Here is a 19,272-nt window from a genome sequence, read left to right as displayed (position 1 = left end):
TAGAGGCGAAAATAATTACAATTTAGCATTAACACTGGAGTGATAGTTGTGCAGATGATGATGTGCAAGTAGAGATACTGGGGTGCAAAAGAGCAAAAGGGTAAGTAATAATATGGGGATGAGGTAGTTGGGTGTGCTATTTGCAGATTGGCTGTGTACAGGTACAGTGATCGGTAAGGTGCTCTGACAACTGATGCTTAAAATTAGAGGGGGAGATATAAGACTAATGCTTCAGTGATTTTTGCAATTCGTTCCAGTCATTGGCAGCAGAGAACTGGAAGGAAGTGTTGGCTTTGGGGGTGACCAGTGCAATATACCTGCTGGAGCGCGTGCTACGGGTGGGTGTTGCTATGGTGACCAGTGAGCTGAGATAAGGTGGGGCTTTACCTAGCAAAGACTTATAGATGACCTGGAGCCAGTGGGTTTGGCAACAAATATGAAGCGAGGGCCAGCCAACGAGACCATACAGGTCGCAGCGGTGGGTAGTATATGGGGCATTGGTGATAAAACGGATGGCACTGTGATAGACTACATCCAGTTTGCTGAGTAGAGTGTTGGAGGATATTTTGTAAATGACATCGACGAAGTCAAGGATCGGTAGGATAGTCAGTTTTACGAGGGTATGTTTGGCGGCCTGAGTGAAGGAGGCTTTGTTGCAAAATAGGAAGCCGATTCTAGATTTAATTTTGGATTGGAGATGCTTAATGTGAGTCTGGAAGGAGAGTTTACAGTCTAATCAGACACCTAGGTATTTGTAGTTGTCCACATATTGTAGGTCAGAACCGTCCAGAGCAGTGATGCTAATCGGGCGGGCGGGTGCGGGCAGCAATCGGTTGAAGAGCATGCGCTTAGTTTTACTAGCATTTAAAAGCAGTTGGAGGCCACGGAAGGAGTGTTGTATGGCGTTGAAGCTCGTTTGGAGGTTTGTTGGCACAGTGTCCAAAGAAGGGCCAGATGTATACAGAATGGTGTCGTCTGCATTGAGGTGGATCAGAGAATCACCAGCAGCAAGAGCGACATCATTGATATATACAGAGTAAAGTATTGGCCTGAGAATTGAACCCTGTGTCACCCACATAGAGACTGCCAGAGGTCCGGACAACAGACCCTCCGATTTGACACACTGGACTCTATCTGAGAAGTAGTTGGTGAACCAGGCGAGGCAGTCATTTGAGAAACCAAGGCTATTGAGTGTTCCGATAAGAATGCGGTGATTGACAGAGTCGAAAGCCTTGTCCAGGTCGATGAAGACGGCTGCACAGTACTATCTTTAACCAATGGCGGTTATCATATCGTTTTAGGACCTTGAGCGTGGCTGAGGGGCGATCAATTCACATATGGTGTCCAGGGCATAACTGGGGGCCGAGGGAGGTCTATAACAAGCGGCAACAGTGAGAGACTTGTTTCTGGAAAGGTGGATTTTTAAAAGTAGAAGCTCTAATTGTTTGGGCACAGACTTGGATAGTATGACAGAACTCTGCAGGCTAACTGCTCCCCCTTTGGCAGTTCTATCTTGTTGGAAAATGTTATAGTTAGGTATGGACATTTCAGGATTTTTGGTGGCCTTCCTAAACCAGGATTCAGACACAGCTAGGACATCTGGGTTGGCGGAGTGTGCTAAAGCAGTGAATAAAACAAACTTAGGGAGAAGGCTTCTAATGTTAACCCACCTGTCTGGTGCTGTGGTGATCCAGGAGGTGGTTGCTGATGTAGGCCTGCAGTACCGTGTCCCGCTGCTCACCTTGGAGAGAACGGGTCAGTCTCTGGGGATAGGAGAACACACAAGGTGATGACACAGACAGGCAGACAGACCGGCAAACAGACAGACAGACAGGCAGGTAGGCAAACAGACCGGCAGACAGACCAGCAGACAGGCAGACAGACAAGCAAAGAGACAGAGAGACATTGAGGCACAGAGACAGACAGGCACAGAGAGAGAAAGAGACACAGAGAGAAAGAAAGACACAGAGACAGATATACATAGAGACCGAGACAGAGACACATAGAGACAGAGACACATATACATAGAGACAGAGACATAGAGAGAGACACATATAGACAGAGACACATATACATAGAGACAGAGACACATAGAGACAGAGACACTGAGACACATATACATAGAGACAGAGACACATATATATATAGAGAGACAGAGACACATAGAGACAGAGACATAGAGACAGAGACATAGAGACAGAGACACATATACATAGAGACAGAGACACATATACATAGAGACAGAGACACATATACATAGCACATACACATAGAGACAGAAACACATAGAGACAGAGACACATATACACAGAGACACATAGAGACACATAGAGATAGAGACACATAGAGACAGTAGCAGTAGGCCTAGGCATGTCCAGGCTGTCTGACTGACCCAGCACAGGGCCTGGAGCAGCAGGGCCTTGAGTCTGTCTGATCCCCCCAGCAAGTCTCTCTTCAGCTTGTCATAGTCCAGAGAGGGCAGCAGTGGCACCTCCTTAGGCCTCCTGTATAGAGGAGATGGTGGGTGTTTTTTACAAACTATCTGCTCTAGTGTGTATTTATTATGGATCCCCATTAGTTCCTGCCAAGGCAGCAGCTACTCTTCCTGGAGTTTATTATGGATCCCCATTAGTTCCTGCCAAGGCAGCAGCTACTCTTCCTGGAGTTTATTATGGATCCCCATTAGTTCTTGCCAAGGCAGCAGCTACTCTTCCTGGGCTTTATTATGGATCCCCATTAGTTCCTGCCAAGTCAGCAGCTATTCTTCCTGGGGTTTATTATTGATCCCCATTAGTTCCTGCCAAGGCAGCAGCTACTCTTCCTGGGGTTTATTATGGATCCCCATTAGTTCCTGCCAAGGCAGCAGCTACTCTTCCTGGGGTTGATTATGGATCCCCATTAGTTCCTGCCAAGGCAGCAGCTACTCTACCTGGGGTTTATTATGGATCCCCATTAGTTCCTGCCAAGGCAGCAGCTACTCTTCCTGGGGTTTATTATGGATCTCCAATAGCTGCTGCCAAGGCAGCAGCTATTCATCCTGGTGTTAAGCAACATTAAGGCAGTTATATACAATTAAAAACATTGCATTACATTACCCAATATAATTCACAACACATTAAGTGTGTGCCCTCAGGCCACTGCTCTACTACCATATACATTACATGACCCAAAGTATGTGGACACCTGCTTGTCAAACATCTCATTGCAAAATCATGGGCATTAATATGGAGTTGGTCCCCACTTTGCTGCCACAGCAGCCTCCACTCTTCTGGGAAGGCTTTCCACTAGATGTTGGAACATTGCTGCAGGGGACTTGCTTCCATTCAGCCACAAGAGCATTAGTGAGGTCGGACACTGATGTTGGGCGATTAGGCCTGGCTCGCAGTCTGCGTTCCAATTCATCAGAAAGGTCTTCGATGGGGTTGAGGTCCAGGCATTGCGCAGGCCAGGCAAGTTCTTCCACACCGATCTCAACAAACCATTTCTGTGCATGGGGGCATTGTCATGCTGAAACAGGAAAGGGCCTTCCCAAACTGCTTGGAAGCACAGAATAATCTAGAATGTCATTGTATGCTGTAGCGTTAAGATTTCCCTTCACTGGAACAAAGGGGCCTGAACCATGAAAAACAGGCCCAGACCATTATTCAAATCAAATCAAATTTATTTATATAGCCCTTCGTATATCAGCTGAAATCTCAAAGTGCTGTACAGAAACCCAGCCTAAAACCCCAAACAGCAAGCAAAGCATGTGAAAGAAGCACGGTGGCTAGGAAAAACTCCCTAGGAAAAACTCCCTAGAAAGGCCAAAAACCTAGGAAGAAACCTAGAGAGGAACCAGGCTATGAGGGGTGGCCAGTCCTCTTCTGGCTGTGTCGGGTGGATATTATAACAGAACATGGTCAAGTTGTTAAAATGTTCATAAATGACGAGCATGGTCAAATAATAATAATCATAGTAGTTGTAGAGGGTGCAACAAGCACCCTATTCCTCCTCCACCAAACTTTACAGTTGTCACTATTTATTCGGGCAGGTAGCGTTCTCTTCACATTCGCCAAACCCAGATTTGTCTGTCGGACTGCAAGATGGTGAAGCGTCATTCATCACTCCAGAGAACTAATTTCCACTGTTCTTGAGTCCAATGATGGCGAGCTTTATACTACTCTATCCGACACTTGGCATTGCGCATGGTGATCTTAAGCTTGTGTGCGGCTGCTTGGCCATGGAAACCTATTTCATGAAGCTCCCGAGTGTTGCTTCCAGAGGCAGTTTGGAATTCGGTAGTGAGTGTTGCAACCGAGGACAGAAACTTTTTTACCTGCTTCAGCACTTGGCGGTCCGTTCTGTGAGCCAGTTTGGCCTACCACTTCGCAGCTGAGTCGCTGTTGCTCCAAGACGTTTCCACATCACAATAGCAGCGCTTACAGTTGACCGGGGCAGCTCTAGCAGGGAAAAATGTCATGTCTTTGTTGGCAAGATGCCATCCTATGACGTTGACACGTTGAAAATCATTGAGCTCTTCAGTATGGGCCATTCTACTGCCAATTTTCCCTATGGAGATTGCATGGCGGTGTGCTCAATTTTATACACCTGTCAGCAACAGGTGTGACTGAAATAGCCCGAATCCACCAATTCGAAGGGGTGTCCACATACTTTTGTATATATAGTGTATCTACAACACAAAATCCATGTGTGTACAGTGTATACAGTATGTTATCGTGTCTGTGCCTGTGTGTCTCTTTAAAGTCCCCACTGTTCCATAAGGCGTATTTTTTTTAGCTGTTTTTAAATCTGATTCTACTTCTTGCATCAGTTACTTGAAGTGGAATAGAGTTCCATGTAGTCATGTCCCTATGTAGTAATGTGCACCTCTCATAGTCTGTTCTGGACTTGGGGACTGTGAAGAGACCTCTGGTGGCATATCTTGTGGGGTATGCATGGGTGTCTGAGATGTGTGCTAGTAGTTTAAACAGACACCTCGCTGCATTCAACATGTCAATAACTCTCACAAAGACAAGTAGTGATGAAGTCAATCTCTCCTCCACTTTGAGCCAGGAGAGATTGACATGCATATTATTAATGTTTACTCTCCGTGTACATCTAAGGGCCAGCCGTGTTGCCCTGTTGAGGAACAATAGTAATTTTCCTTAGCCCCTCTTTGTGGAACCTAGTCCACAGTAGTCCAGGTGAGACAAATCTAGGGCCTGTAGGACCTGCCAGTTCACTGTGATGGTAAATCTCAGGTCATAATAAACTAAGGACAGTTCACTGTGATGGTAAATCTCAGGTCATAATAAACTAAGGACAGTTCACTGTGATGGTAAATCTCAGGTCATAATAAACTAAGGACAGTTCACTGTGATGGTAAATCTCAGGTCATAATAAACTAAGGACAGTTCACTGTGATGGTAAATCTCAGGTTATAATAAACTAAGGACAGTTCACTGTGATGGTAAATTAGTTCATGTCTTATGGAATTAAATATACCCATGAGCCCATATTAAACTAAGAAGTATATCTAAGGTAATGCAATGTAATCTGAGGTAATGTAACCTAAGGTAATGTCATGTAATCTAAGGTAATGTTTTATTTTTTTTGTTTACCTTTATTTAACGAGGCAAGTCAGTTAAGAACAAATTCTTATTTTCAATGACGGTCTAGGAACAGTGGGTTGTTCAGGGGCAGAATGACTTTTTACCTTGTCAGCTTGGGGATTCGATCTTGCAACCTTCCAGTTACTAGTCCAACGCTCTAACCACTAGGCTACCTGTCGCCCCAATGTATTCTAAGGTAATGTAATCTAAGGTAAAGTCATGTAATCTAAGGTAATGCAATGTAATCTAAGGTAATGTAATGGGACTCCTGCACACTGTGTGCCATTTTTAACATTTATTAGGTGCTTTTTTCAATATGCCATTTTCCCAGCAGGTTCCACAGAACAACTCAATGAGGGGACTTACTGAGGTGCAATAGACGCTCGTAGCAACGAGGAAGCCTGGGAGAGAGAAAGACAAATTGTAGTATTAGAGCAAATTGTAGTATTTTAAATTTCAACCACAACACCATCCCAGTGACCACACACACTGAGATTACTGACATATTTCGAGTAACTTTTTGTGTTTTTAATCGATCATCTTTTGACATAGAAAAGATGCCAAAACATTTGGGTTGTTCGTATCCAGCAGAAGAGGTATGTTCTTGCTCAGCTGTCTTATACTTACCCAAGTTTCCCCCGCCACCCTAAATCAACGGTGGTTAAGTTAGGTTAACTAAATGTGCTAACGGACGGGCAGGGGTTCATGCGTGCAGGTTATGGTTTGGTCACATGCACAATCCCTGGGCGTAACCTATGGCAACAGTGCCCATGCAATGAGTGACAGGGACACTGCCCAATCCAATGAGCAAGGAGGAACACAAAGGGGCGAGGTGTTAGTGAGCAGGAACCAATTCCTTTCGTGTTTCAGGAATTGCTGCACCTGTCCTATAGGCCTGGTATTGTAAGAGAGCTGTGGACGGAACAAACCTACAAACTAAGGCTTCAGCTGAGGTTTCAAAGTAGTAATTAGTGTGTTTCCAACTGAAATCCAACCTCAAAACTGGATGATTAGCTCGAGGAAAAGGTCAGTGAGGTGATCCATATCATTTCTGGAGTTGGTGTAGCTAGAACGTGATTGGGAGAAAGACTTGTCTTGGATCCTACTTTCTAAAAATGTCTGTTCCCATAAAGCATGAAGGGGTGGCAGGTGTTCATGTCATGTTCAGCCTGTGACATTTGACAGAGGATTTACTGAGACCAGTCTCCTGCAGCAACTTCCACCAGAGAGGACATTGAGATATAGGAATGTTAAGGAGATTAGCCTTTTCCCATGAATTCGCCTCTGTTAGTTTAATTGCCCCAAACCGAACTGAAATGGACGACAGGGACTTTAAGCCAGAACATGCAATATGGTTAGCTAGAATGGGAAAGGAGGATTTTCAAAAAGGCAAGAAGACTATCAATTTTCGTCTTGAAAATTTAGTTATTTTTGGCCTCGTACAGTCTATAAAATAAAGGTCATTGACTGACAAAAAGTTATTGTTTTTAGCATGAAAAAATTAAAATAAACTTTTAATGGTAAATCTAAAATAATATTGCAGACAGTGGAATTAAATTCCCACAATGAGATTGCAGAAACAGTCAATTTATCATCTTTAATGTGGTATCTCTTTGTTATGCCTAATGGGGAAGACCCATAATAGGCCATTGTTGCACTTACTATTTGATAAGTAGGTTTAATATTTGTATCCTAATATAATTCAGGTATTTGGGTGGACTGTCTGAGTTTTGGTTTCTCCCCATAGGCAGGTAGACACAATGAAATCTTTGAGAACCATCTATAATAAATGGGAGAAGACTACGATAATTATACTGCAATTATGGTGTTGTATTCCAATGGAGAACAAAGCAATTCTCTGTGTGGCTGTGGAAGAGGTTGACCCTAACTGGAAATCAACAACCGCTTAAAAACGTAAGATCTGGTTGTAGGCTATTATGCAATTCTCAGCTTTTTTTTTTTTTTTACATTTCCTTTTCTTTTTAAAATAGTTTAGACGTTTTTCAGCTACTTTCCCCTATCTTGTTTTGCACTCTGGCATGGGAAAAGTGCTTAAAATAAGAAGTACGCTGGTATCATCATTTAATTCTCATCGGTCAGTTGGGACCAATGTTCCCTCTAAGCTGCGCGCAGTAGAAATGTCAACCCATGGAGAGAAGCATGAAATGAAACTTTTCCCCGTTAGTTAACACTATCAACGTTTACCTTTACAGTGGCAATTGTGATCGAACCAATACAATATTAGCCACTTTCAATGCAACATACCAAGACAAAACGAACTATGCAAGAGATTTTGTAGACGGTTAGAACGCTTCAGAGTAGGATTCTACGGCATTGACACGCACGGCTCATCCCGTACTCTATACAGACCGGTGTGGCGTAACCAATCAGAGCTGCAGTAGGCCTATATGCAAATAGACCATTGCCATATATGGATCTGTACCATTCACTCTGAACTGGACTGTGTTTACAGCATGAGTGGTTGTGAGTAGATGCGTTTGTTTTGAGATCAAAGCGAGAGCTGCATGTAGCCACGTGTGCACATTTTGTTAATGTCCTTTGCTAGTTAGTGAGTTATTAGCCCAGTTATAGATCATTTGTAGTCAGCAATTGGGGAGTGACTGCTTCCTACAAGGGCACAAAACGGGTACATTTCTAGACATCTTTGAAAAGCGAGTCAGGTAAATAATATTTTTTTTTTGTCTTAAAGGGGCAGTGTTGTATTTTGAAACAGGCTTGAATAAACTAAGTAGCCAATAGGCAGAGGGTAGCATAATGTGCCTTTCTCTGTAATAACAGTATGGGAATAATAATGGATTTTATTTTGTAAAGTGGTTTCTTGCATCAAACAACACAACAACATTCAGTGGGTACAGCCTCAGTGTTCACAGTAAACACGCACTGGAATTTGCGGCAGACATGAAATTTGCTCAGTGCCGAAAGAAATTAGATGGAACATTGGTTGGGACTTGTATAAAAAGAAACAGAGAGGGCTGAGATCGATGTTGTCATACGTACAAGTGGCCTTTTACCTTCCTAATGGTATAGCCAACAGAGAGAGATGATGGCAATCTATGGACGGGGGACAAGTGGATGCTTAATGAAGTCGCTGGCTATGCCCCCTGAGGGATTTCACCAAACAAGCTGCATCCTCGCCAGACAAAAGGGAACCATTCTTACGCGAAACAAGGACAAACATCCCATTAAACGAATCTAATGAGAAGTAGAGAAAACACTGGAGTATGGGGTCAATACAAGGAGCCATGTAAAGGTATAGGGGAGAGGAGGAGAGGAGAGGAAGAGAGGAGGAGAGGAGGAGAGGTGGAGGGATAGACCGACAAGGCAAGGCGCGAGCGAGCAAGACGGGAGAACGGGAGGGGGACGACAGAACAAAATGGATGAAAACTTCAGTAAAACTTACATATCCGTCATCATAAGGACTCATAGAGTAATATCCCTTCGTGGACAGACAATCACACAGAAACATACACACACACACATAAAAAAAAGAAGCAGTTGAATTGAAGAAGTCATAAACACACAAGCTAACAGATACACTAGGCCAGTTCAAACCAAAATGAAGAAGCACATCTGGGATGTGGTCAGGACAACATTGAACGTGAGGAAACGGCTCTATTGGTTTGGATGTACTGTATAGGTCCATTTCAATGATATGAGAATAGAGGGTATCATCAGAGCACATCAGCCAGACCTTCAAACATAGGACAAACTGTTTTTTTTCAGAAACACAACAATAGTCTAGTGGACATTAGAGGAACACATACACACATGTGATGTACCCTGTGTATGTCGTGCAGATACATACAGTACACTACCACGCAGGCCCCACGCTGACAAGTGGAGTGACAGAGACTTTGGCTGGAGTGGGTACAGTACATTTTGGGGTTGAGTCAACGGAATGAGTCATTCTGTTAAAACCTCTCAATGACAAGGCACTTTCGTTTCAACCTTCTGCATCAGTACAGCACACTACATAAAGTTATAGTATATCGTGTCAACCTTCTGCATCAGTACAGCATACTACATAAAGTTATAGTATATCGTGTCAACCTTCTGCATCAGTACAGCATACTACATAAAGTTATAGTATATTGCGTAAAGGATGTTACCATCTCGCTCAGATTTTAGACTCAAGCTGTGGGGTGTGCCTGTGTGTGTTCTGTTTGGGGGTGACGTCCTTGAGAAACTTGGAATAAGTCTCAGACTGAGGAGTGCCGCTGTATTAACAGCAAACTGGACAGCTTAGAGCTGTTATGAAAATGTAACAACAATGTAACAACAAAGTCAAGTTAATGCACTGGAAATACAGTATTATATAATTGGGTTCTAACTTTCCTACTTGGTTAACCTTTAGTCCTACCAACGTGAGGCTAAAGAAATATAATGTATTGCTACATAACGCTATGTCACATGTAAAAAATAAAAACAAATTTTAAAAAAGAATCTAATTTTGTTGGTCACATACACGTGTTTAGCAGATGTTATTGCGGGTGTAGAGAAATGCATTGGAGAGTCATTCACTCAGGAGAAAGTGGAGAGGCTATACCGTAGAAAGTACACTACCTTTCCCATAATTGTTTCTTCTTCTACTAAAACGAGCGCTCTACAGTGCTCATGGGAAATTGAGTGTTTCCTCATCAGTGAAGGGTGGTGTGTGTTGTCACTCACAGTGCCAGGCCTGGTGAAGTCGATGCTCTGCGCCGCACTCTGCCTCAACTGGCTACTGAAGAGACGCACACACACACTCTGGAGGTATTCCGGGGAGATCTGCAAAACACAACAGCATCAGAACATCCCAACTGAGCTCTGAGAGGAGTGTGTGGGGAGGAGGGAGGAAAGGAAGTATGTTGTGAGTGTAGCATACATCAGTCATCACGATGTATGATGGTGCTATTATACTGTTTGTGTGTTTATGGTGTGTGTGTGTGTGTGTGTGTTTGGTTTTACTATCGTTGTGGGGAACAAAGACCTCACAAGGATAGCAAAACAAGGAAAATTCAGACAAATGGAGACATTTTGATGGTCCCCACAAGGAAAAAGGCTATTTTAGGGTTAGGTTTAGGAGTTAGGGTTTGTGGTTAGGGGTTATGGAAAATATAATTTTGAATTGGAATCAATTGTTTGGTCTCAACAAGGATTGTAAAACAAGGAAAATTCGGACAAGTGGGGACATTTCGCCAGTCCCTCAAAACGGGGGCCAATCAGGGGTTGCATGCTTAGTCCCCTCCTGTACTCCCTGTTCACCCACGACTCCAACTCCATCATTAAGTTTGCTGATGACACAACGATGGTTGGCCGGATCACTAACGACGATGAGACGACCTTTAGGGAGGAGGTCAGTGAGACGTGGCGGTGTGATGCCAGCACAACAACTACTCCCTCAACGTAAGCAAAGACAAAGGAGCTGATCGTGGACTACAGGAAACAGATGGTCTACCCATATCCACATCGACGGGGGCTGTAGTGGAGCAGATCGAGAGCTTCAAGTTCCTCGGTGTCTAAATCACTAAGGAATTATGTGTGTGTGTGTTCACTGTTTCAAAGGGTTTGTTGTATCTGTAGTCTGGGTAACAGTCTGTTGGCTATCATGCAACTGCTTGTCATGCTAAACAGGCAAACAAACTAGGCTTCGGTCCCTAGTTTGTTTGACATCTTCTTCAACCTGTCTTCAACCTGTCTCCTCCCTTTCCTCCCTTTTATGTCATGGAAAGAGCAGGTATTCTTAATGTTTTGTATACTCAGTATATATATATATATATATATATATATACACTGAGTATACAAAACATTAAGAATATATATACACTGAGTATACAAAACATTAAGAATACCTGCTCTTTCCATGACATAGACTGACCAGGTGAATCCAGGTGAAAGATATGATCCCTTAATGATGTCAGTTGTTAAATCCACTTCAATCAGAGTAGATGAAGGGGAGGAGACAGGTTAAAGAAGGATTTTTAAGCAACTCAATATTAAGAAGGCGTTCTTAATGTTTTGTACACTCAGTGTATAAATGGTGTGTATGGACAGTATGTGACTAGAAAAGATGTGTACAGCAGTAGTTATATAGGATGAGCCATGACTAGAAAACAGTATAAAGTGGGTAAAACAGTATGTAAACATTGTCGACAGATGTGGGACCAGGCTAATGTAACTGTACATGTTAGGCCCTACCATTTTCCCACTGACTGTAGCCTCCAGAGAGTCCACCAGCTCGGCAGTGACTCCTATCAAGTTGTGGTGGTCGGCCTGCATCTTATTGAATCTCCTCATGTAGCTGCTGGTCCTCTTCTCTGCTTCGGCCAGCTGCAGCTGCAGCTGCTGTATGGTGTCTGTAAACACATACAGTACACATACACGCACACGCACACACACAAATAGAATCAAACAGTCACACACATAAACCCACAAACATCTAGCAATTATTTTAGTTCCATAGCAGTAGAATGACTAGAATGGGATTCACAGGAAGTACAGCAGCAAGTCAGTAATAACCTGTCTGTGTTAGCCAATCAATAATCAGAAGAAGACCTCAATCACCTTGTTAACCAGACAGTTAATAAGCAGTTAATAGCTAGCTAGCTAGTTCAGTGAGCTAGCTAACACTGTATAAACCATCGGTGGAAAATAAAATGCAAACTGGTTGAATATAGTAAAGTGTACATCTAAATTTAGTAAGCACACACTTAAGTTATAACTAGGCTTAGTTTGAACTTTCACATAGCTAGTGCAATCGGCCCAGGGTTCAATTTGCGGTTTATCAACAGTCAATTTTGCTGACATTGCAAAAATGTGAATGCAAATTCCATATTACCATGGCAATTCAGCATCAGTTGATAACAATCCAAATTACCCTGGCAACTGTACTGCCTGACATGCATTTAGGTTACAGTATTGACTAATACATTTGCAGTATCAGTATGTGTCCGTCATTGGCTCTAACCTTCAATATTGAGATGTGTGTATACCATGTTTACTGAAGGATAAGTCACAACACAAGGAATCATTGTAAGTATGATGACTCATGGGGCTCATTCAGCACAGTCTACAGTAGTTATTTTGTCAAGTGAAAGAATTCCACAGACTTGTTTAGACAGTGACAGGTATGAAAGTCCATCTGATGTAAAAAAAAAATATATATGCTCTTTAGAAAAGACTGGAGAAGGACAATGACGGAAATAGAATGACAATAGAATGGAAAACATAAATTATATTTCTATGGGGACAATCACCTTTGGTATTCCTTCCGCCATCCTTCTGCGTAATGCCCCGGTTAAAGAAACAATACACAATCATATTCGGTATCGCTTGCCATGCGGCAGCAGAGATAACAGATTACTGAGACATTTTCAAAATTTTGCAAAGGATATCCTGCATCATTCTATCTGACAGGTGTTTGTCTTTCCAATTGAAATGACGGCCGCATTTCAATGTTTGTTGAAGGTATGCATCACCAGCAGAAAAAGGGAGAAAGTTGTTCCAAGTCAACATTGGTTGGTCAACACTACCAGTATTAATGTCCATCAGACTGGAACAGTGGAGTGGAGGAACTCCATGCAGACAGTAAACAAGCCTTGTCGTCTTGCCTGTTGGCTAAAGGCTTAGCTCCATAAATATTACGATAATATTATAATCATGAAGGATTTTCACGGCCGGGGGCGGATAAGGTTTAATGACGTGAATGGACGAAAAGGAAAATCTATCCATTGTGTTTTCATACGAAAGCTACAATTGTTCTGATGTCATCGCCCTATCTAATTCTCTCACTACTTGCCCTTACACCATTACAAGGGTCAGAGGCGGAATCAGATGGTTGCTGTTACACTCGAACATAGCCCGGTTTTCACAATATCAAAATCGGTTTTATTCCCCTGCCTAACGCTTGGGGAGGTTGCTGGATAGTATACAGTCGAGTGATTGCCTGAACCTTAACCATCACTTTAGTGGCTGAAAGAAAAGCTTTTTATTTAGAGTCTTGAATACGCGTCACAGATGAGAACAAGAGTTAGCTGTATTTGCAGTGGCTTGAATCAGAGAGTCATTCTCAGATTTTGTTCCCCACTCACTGATTTTATTTTTTATTTTTTTGAGTCCTTTGTCTCTCTAGAATACTCTACAGGACTTTCACTTAGCATTCACTGATGCCTCAAAAGTTTCTAAGCCATCTCTGTAACTAAGGATGGTAAAAACATTCTTTGAATACAGAGAACCTTAGGAAACTGGCCACTGGCTACTTTGGCAGGGTGAGAATAGAGCGTTGCTACTTGTTGGTTAACACCTCAGTCCCTCTCTTTAGGAAACTAAGTACAATATCCTGATAATGGTCGTTTGAGACTGAAATAAATTGTTGTTGTGCACTGACTGTAAAGAATCTATTCTCAGACTATGAGGAGTCGAAAGAGTCGAACGAAAGTTAGTTGTCAAAGGGGGAATGGTTTTCTCATGGTGTTTGTCATTGGTTTTGCCAGGGGAGGTGCATACAGTAGTAGCCTTATCGGAACATCACCAATGCCTGCAGCATTGAAGGTCTCCAAGGACACAGTGTCCTTCATCATTCTTAAATGGAAGAAGATTATAACCACCAAGACTCTTCCTACAGCTGGCTGCCTGGCCAAACTGAGCAATAGAGGGAGAAGGGCCTTGGTCAGGAAGTGACCAAGAACCCAATGGTCACTATGACAGTGCTCTAGAGTTCCTCTTTCAAAAGGATAACCATCTCTGCAGCACTCTACCAATCAGGCCTTTATGGTAGAGTGGGCAGACGGAAGGCCCTCCTCAGTAAAATGCACTTGACAGCCCGCTTGGAGTTGGCCAAAAGGCACCTAAAGGCCAAGATTAAACTTTTTGGCCTGAATGCCAAGCGTCACGTCTGGAGGAAACCTGGCACCATCCCTTCGGTGAAGCATGGTGGTGGCAGTATCATGCTGTGGGGATGTTTTTCAGCGGCAAGGACTGGGAGACTAGGATCAGGATCGAGGAAAAGATGAACGGAGAAAAGGACAGAGAGATCCTTGATGAAAACCTGCTCCAGAGCGCTCAGAACTTCAGGCTGGGGTGAAGGTTCAGCTTCCAACGGGACAACGACCCTAAGCACACAGCCAAGACAACGCAGAAGTGGCTTCGGGACAAGTCTCTGTTCTTGAGTGGCCCAGCAAGAGCTCGGACTTGAACCCGATTTAACATCTTGGGAGAGACATGAAAATAGCTGGGCAGCGACGCTCCCCATCCAACCTGACAGATCTTGAGAGGATCTGCAGAGAAGAATGGGAGAAACTCCCCAAATACAGGTGTGCTAAGCTTGTAGCGTCATACCCAAGAAGACTATAATCTGTAAACGCTGACAAAGGTACTTCAACAAAGTATTGCATTTAATACAATTGCAACAATTTCTAAAAAAACTGTTTTTTGCTTTGTCATTATGGGGTATTGTATGTAGATTTAATACATTTTAGAATAAGGCTGTAAAGTAACAAAATGTGGAAAAAGTCAAGGGGTTTGAATACTTTCCAAATGTACTGTACATTTGCCTGTTTGTTTACCTTACACATTCTCCTTTTCTCTTGATATTGGATCTTTTTCCAACTCTTGTGAAAGATGTGGATGTGTGTGAAATCCTCCATAGTCCACATTGTCTTAGGCCTAATGTTATACGCCCACGGCCACAGGGAGCGATTTATTTATTTCTTTTTAATTTACCTTCATCTAACTAGGCAAGTCAGTTGAGAACAAATTCTTATTTTCAATGACGGTCTAGGAACAGTGGGGAGAACGACTTTTTACCTTGTCAGCTCGGGGATACGATCTTGCAACCTTTTGGTTACAAGTCCAACGCTCTAACCACTAGGCTACCTGTCGGTGCCTGTAACTGTATTTAGACATAGCCTTATTTAAAACAAGTTGTTTTGTTTTATTAGAATTAGATTTAGGTCTAATCAATAGTGAATTGACAACCATGCTTACTGTTGAATGCTTATTGACCATGTTTGGCTTAGCTGAGACATAAATCATTTTACAGTAGCCCTATATCAGTGTAAATCTTATGTTTCAATTTTTTATTTTTATTTTTTTGTACTGAAGCCATGCCATTTACATTTAGGGGAAAGATTTGCTTTAAGATTTTAAATATTATTCATTTCCATGTCGGCTCTATGCCAGTAAAAACCCTTGTCCGGAGCAAAGAATCCCAACTTCAAACTCAAAAGTGTTTTCAAAAAAGTGTTAAAAATTCAAAAAACAAATGATTATTAACTGAAAAATGATCTTATGTAGTATCTTGCAATAGCTCTCTCTGACTTGAAAGAATATTTCACTGAAAACTGGGATTCCTAAAAATACAAATATAACGTGTACGGAAATTTGGTGAACTCCGTCAGATTTGTCAAAAAAAATCCTAAATGAATCAGGAATGATCAGGGCCAGCTACACCATAAGGACCCCTTATTCATGTTCTCATTACATATAGTGCAGCAAAACCCCTCATAGTCTGGACAGATATGGGATTCCAATATGGGAATCCCCATGGTCACAACCAACCCAATGGTGGAACAAGCTCCCTCACGACGCCAGGACAGCGGAGTCAATCACCATCTTCCGGAGACACCTGAAACCCCACCTCTTTAAGGAATACCTGGGATAGGATAAAGTAATCCTTCTAACCCCCCCCCTAAAAGATTTAGATGCACTATTGTAAAGTGGTTGTTCCACTGGATATCATAAGGTGAATGCACCAATTTGTAAGTCGCTCTGGATAAGAGCGTCTGCTAAATGACTTAAATGTAAATGTAACCATAAACTGTCAACTCTACCTCCCTGATAGATTAAAATAGGATATGCATTTTGGTTCAAATATGTCTATTTTAATTAGGTTTAATTAGGCAACCGGCAAACAAAATTGTTCCTTTATATACCACTTAAATTAAAAATTAAAAATGTATTTTTGTCAACTCTGTAAAACATCCATTCGGTCAGATTTTTGTCTAACTCCATCAGAGTGCTGAAAGATCTGATGAAATGGTTATGTTTTTGTTGGGGATTGATCTGCTGTAATGGTTATGTTTTTGTTATCTGTTACAAATGTTTGTACTGAACTTTTTAGTTCTGAGGCTAAATAGGTCTGTTTTAAGTATTTGTTGTCAACAGAGTCAGTGGCTTGTCAACTCATATCTAACCCTCTAAATATCATTAAATTGAGGCCAAATAGAATATAGGTAGAAGCACAGGCAAAATCCTAGAGAAAAACCTGGTTCAGTCTGCTTTCCAACAGACACTGGGTGACGAATTCACCTTTCAGCAGGACAATAACCTAAAACACATGGCCAAATATACACTGGAGTTGCTTACCAAGATGACATTGAATGTTCCTGAGCAGACTTGTTACAGTTTTGACTTAAATAGGCTTGAAAATCATCTATGGCAAGCCTTGAAAATGGCTGTGTAGCAATGATCAACAATCAACTTGAAAGAGCTTAAATGTGTTTTTTTAGAGGGGGGTTGGAAAAAATGCCTGCACCCATTAGCTCTCCTGGGAGGACGGTTTACACCCTTGATGTAAAACATTTCAAACAAATACATTTTATGCCTTTTTAAATAATTTGCTCATTCAATATTTCAAAGATCAAGTGGCAATGGCAGGCTGCAAATATTTGTATTCAGCTGAAGCAAGCACACACATCTTCATGAAATGTACCTTTTCCAGATCAGCCATATTTATCTTAGCTACCTTGGAAGTGTTTACTTTGTATGTTGACTAGAATCTATTGAGTTGCAATGTCCCATACATTGGATGCCTAAATCAACTGGAAGAATTGCATCAAAAAAAAAAAAAGTTTTTACTCCAAATTATCTTAAAGAAAGGCTACATCTAATATTTTATCCCAAAAATACTGTTCGCAATTCACAAATTATTATTAAGATTCACAAATTACTTTTTAGATTCACATGATTCGATTCATTGCATTTCCCCTTCACTGAAATCCAGATAGCTAATGTTCTGGAAGCTACAAAATCTGGATCCCTATAAATCAGCTGGGCTAGACAATCTGGACCCTCTCTTTCTAAAATTTTCCGCCGCAATTGTTGCAACCCCTATTACTAGCTTGTTCAACCTCTCTTTCGTATTGTCAGAGATCCCTAAAGATTGGAAAGCAGTCGCGGTCAAAGGGGGAGACACTCTAGACCCAAACTGTTACAGACGTACATCTATCCTACCCTGCCTTTCAAAAGTCTTCGAAAGCCAAGTTAATAAACAGATCACCGAACATTTCGAATCCCACCGTACCTTCTCTGCTATGCAATCTGGTTTCCGAGCTGGTCATGGATGCCCCTCAGCCACGCTCAAGGTCCTAAACGATATCATAACCGCCATCGATAAAAGACAGTACTGTGCAGCCGTCTTCATCGACCTGGCCAAGGCTTTCGACTCTGTCAATCACCACATTCTTATTGGCAGAATCAACAGCCTTGGTTTCTCTAATGACTGCCTCGCCTCGTTCACCAACTACTTCCCAGATAGAGTTCAGTGTGTCAAATCGGAGGGCCTGTTGTCCGGACCTCTGGCAGTCTCTATGGGGGTGCCACAGGGTTCAATTCTCAGGTCGACTCTTTTCTCTGTATACATCAATGATGTCGCTCTTGCTGCTGGTGATTCTCTGATCCACCTCTACGCAGACGACACCATTCTGTATACATCTGGCCCTTCTTTAGACACTGTGTTAACTAACCTCCAGACGAGCTTCAATGCCATACAACACTCCTTCCGTTGCCTCCAACTGCTCTTAAATGCAAGTAAAACTAAATGCATGCTCTTCAACCGATCCCTGCCCGCACCCGCCCTCCCGTCTAGCATCACTACTCTGGATGGTTCTGACTTAGAATATGTGGACAACTACAAATATCGAGGTGTCTGGTTAGACTGTAAACTCGCCTTCCAGACTCACATTAAGCATCTCAAATCCAAAATTAAATCTAGAATCGGCTTCCTATTTCGTAACAAAGCATCCTTTACTCATGCTGCCAAACATACCCTCATAAAACTGACCATCCTACTTGACTTTCACAATGTCATTTACAAAACAGCCTCCAACACTCTACTCAGCAAACTGGATGTAGTCTATCACAGTGCCATCCGTTTTGTCACCAATGCCCCATATACTACCCACCACTGCGACCTGTATGCTCTTGTTAGCTGGCCCTCACTTCATATTCGTTGCCAAACCCACTGGCTCCAGGTCATCTATAAGTCTTTGCTAGGTAAAACCTCGCCTTATCTCAGCTCACTGGTCACCATAGCAGCAACCACCCGTAGCACGCGCTCCAGCAGGTATACTTCACTGGTCACACCCAAAGCCAACTCCTCCTTTGGCCGCATTTCCTTCCAGTTTTCTGCTGCCAATGACTGGAACAAATTGCAAAAATCACTGAAGCTGGAGTCTTATATCTCTCTCACTAACTTCAAGCATCAGCTGTCAGAGCAGCTTACCGATCATTGTACCTGTACACAGCCCATCTGTAAATAGCCCACCCAACTACCTCATTCCCATATTGTTATTTATTTTTTGATCCTTTGCAGCCCAGTATCTCTACTTGCACATTCATCGTCTGCAGATCAATCACTCCAGTGTTTAATTGCTAAATTGTAGTTATGTCGCCACTATGGCCT

The 19,272-nt window shown here is 42.4% G+C and overlaps 1 protein-coding gene across 2 annotated transcripts in view; it reads right to left on the bottom strand.

The window, feature by feature from the left end:
- Window positions 1-19,272, bottom strand: part of armc9 (armadillo repeat containing 9) — a 91,140-nt gene that overhangs the window by 62,881 nt on the left and 8,987 nt on the right. Inside the window, exons 7-13 of one of the 2 annotated variants that reach the window (XM_029695447.1) lie at window positions 12,848-12,872; window positions 11,790-11,947; window positions 10,281-10,379; window positions 9,013-9,048; window positions 5,958-5,992; window positions 2,393-2,504; window positions 1,671-1,763 (exon numbers count right to left, since the gene is read on the bottom strand). In XM_029695447.1, the coding sequence (XP_029551307.1) occupies window positions 1,671-1,763; window positions 2,393-2,504; window positions 5,958-5,992; window positions 9,013-9,048; window positions 10,281-10,379; window positions 11,790-11,947; window positions 12,848-12,872 (558 nt within the window). The remainder of the gene's footprint in view (window positions 1-1,670; window positions 1,764-2,392; window positions 2,505-5,957; window positions 5,993-9,012; window positions 9,049-10,280; window positions 10,380-11,789; window positions 11,948-12,847; window positions 12,873-19,272) is intronic. The other variant, XM_029695448.1, reaches the window with a different exon arrangement.

Source organism: Salmo trutta, chromosome 17, assembly GCF_901001165.1.
Source record: "Salmo trutta chromosome 17, fSalTru1.1, whole genome shotgun sequence".
NCBI lineage: Eukaryota > Metazoa > Chordata > Actinopteri > Salmoniformes > Salmonidae > Salmo > Salmo trutta.
The sequence above is the reverse complement of the archived record's forward strand: the minus strand, read 5'-3'. Positions and strand labels throughout refer to the sequence as shown.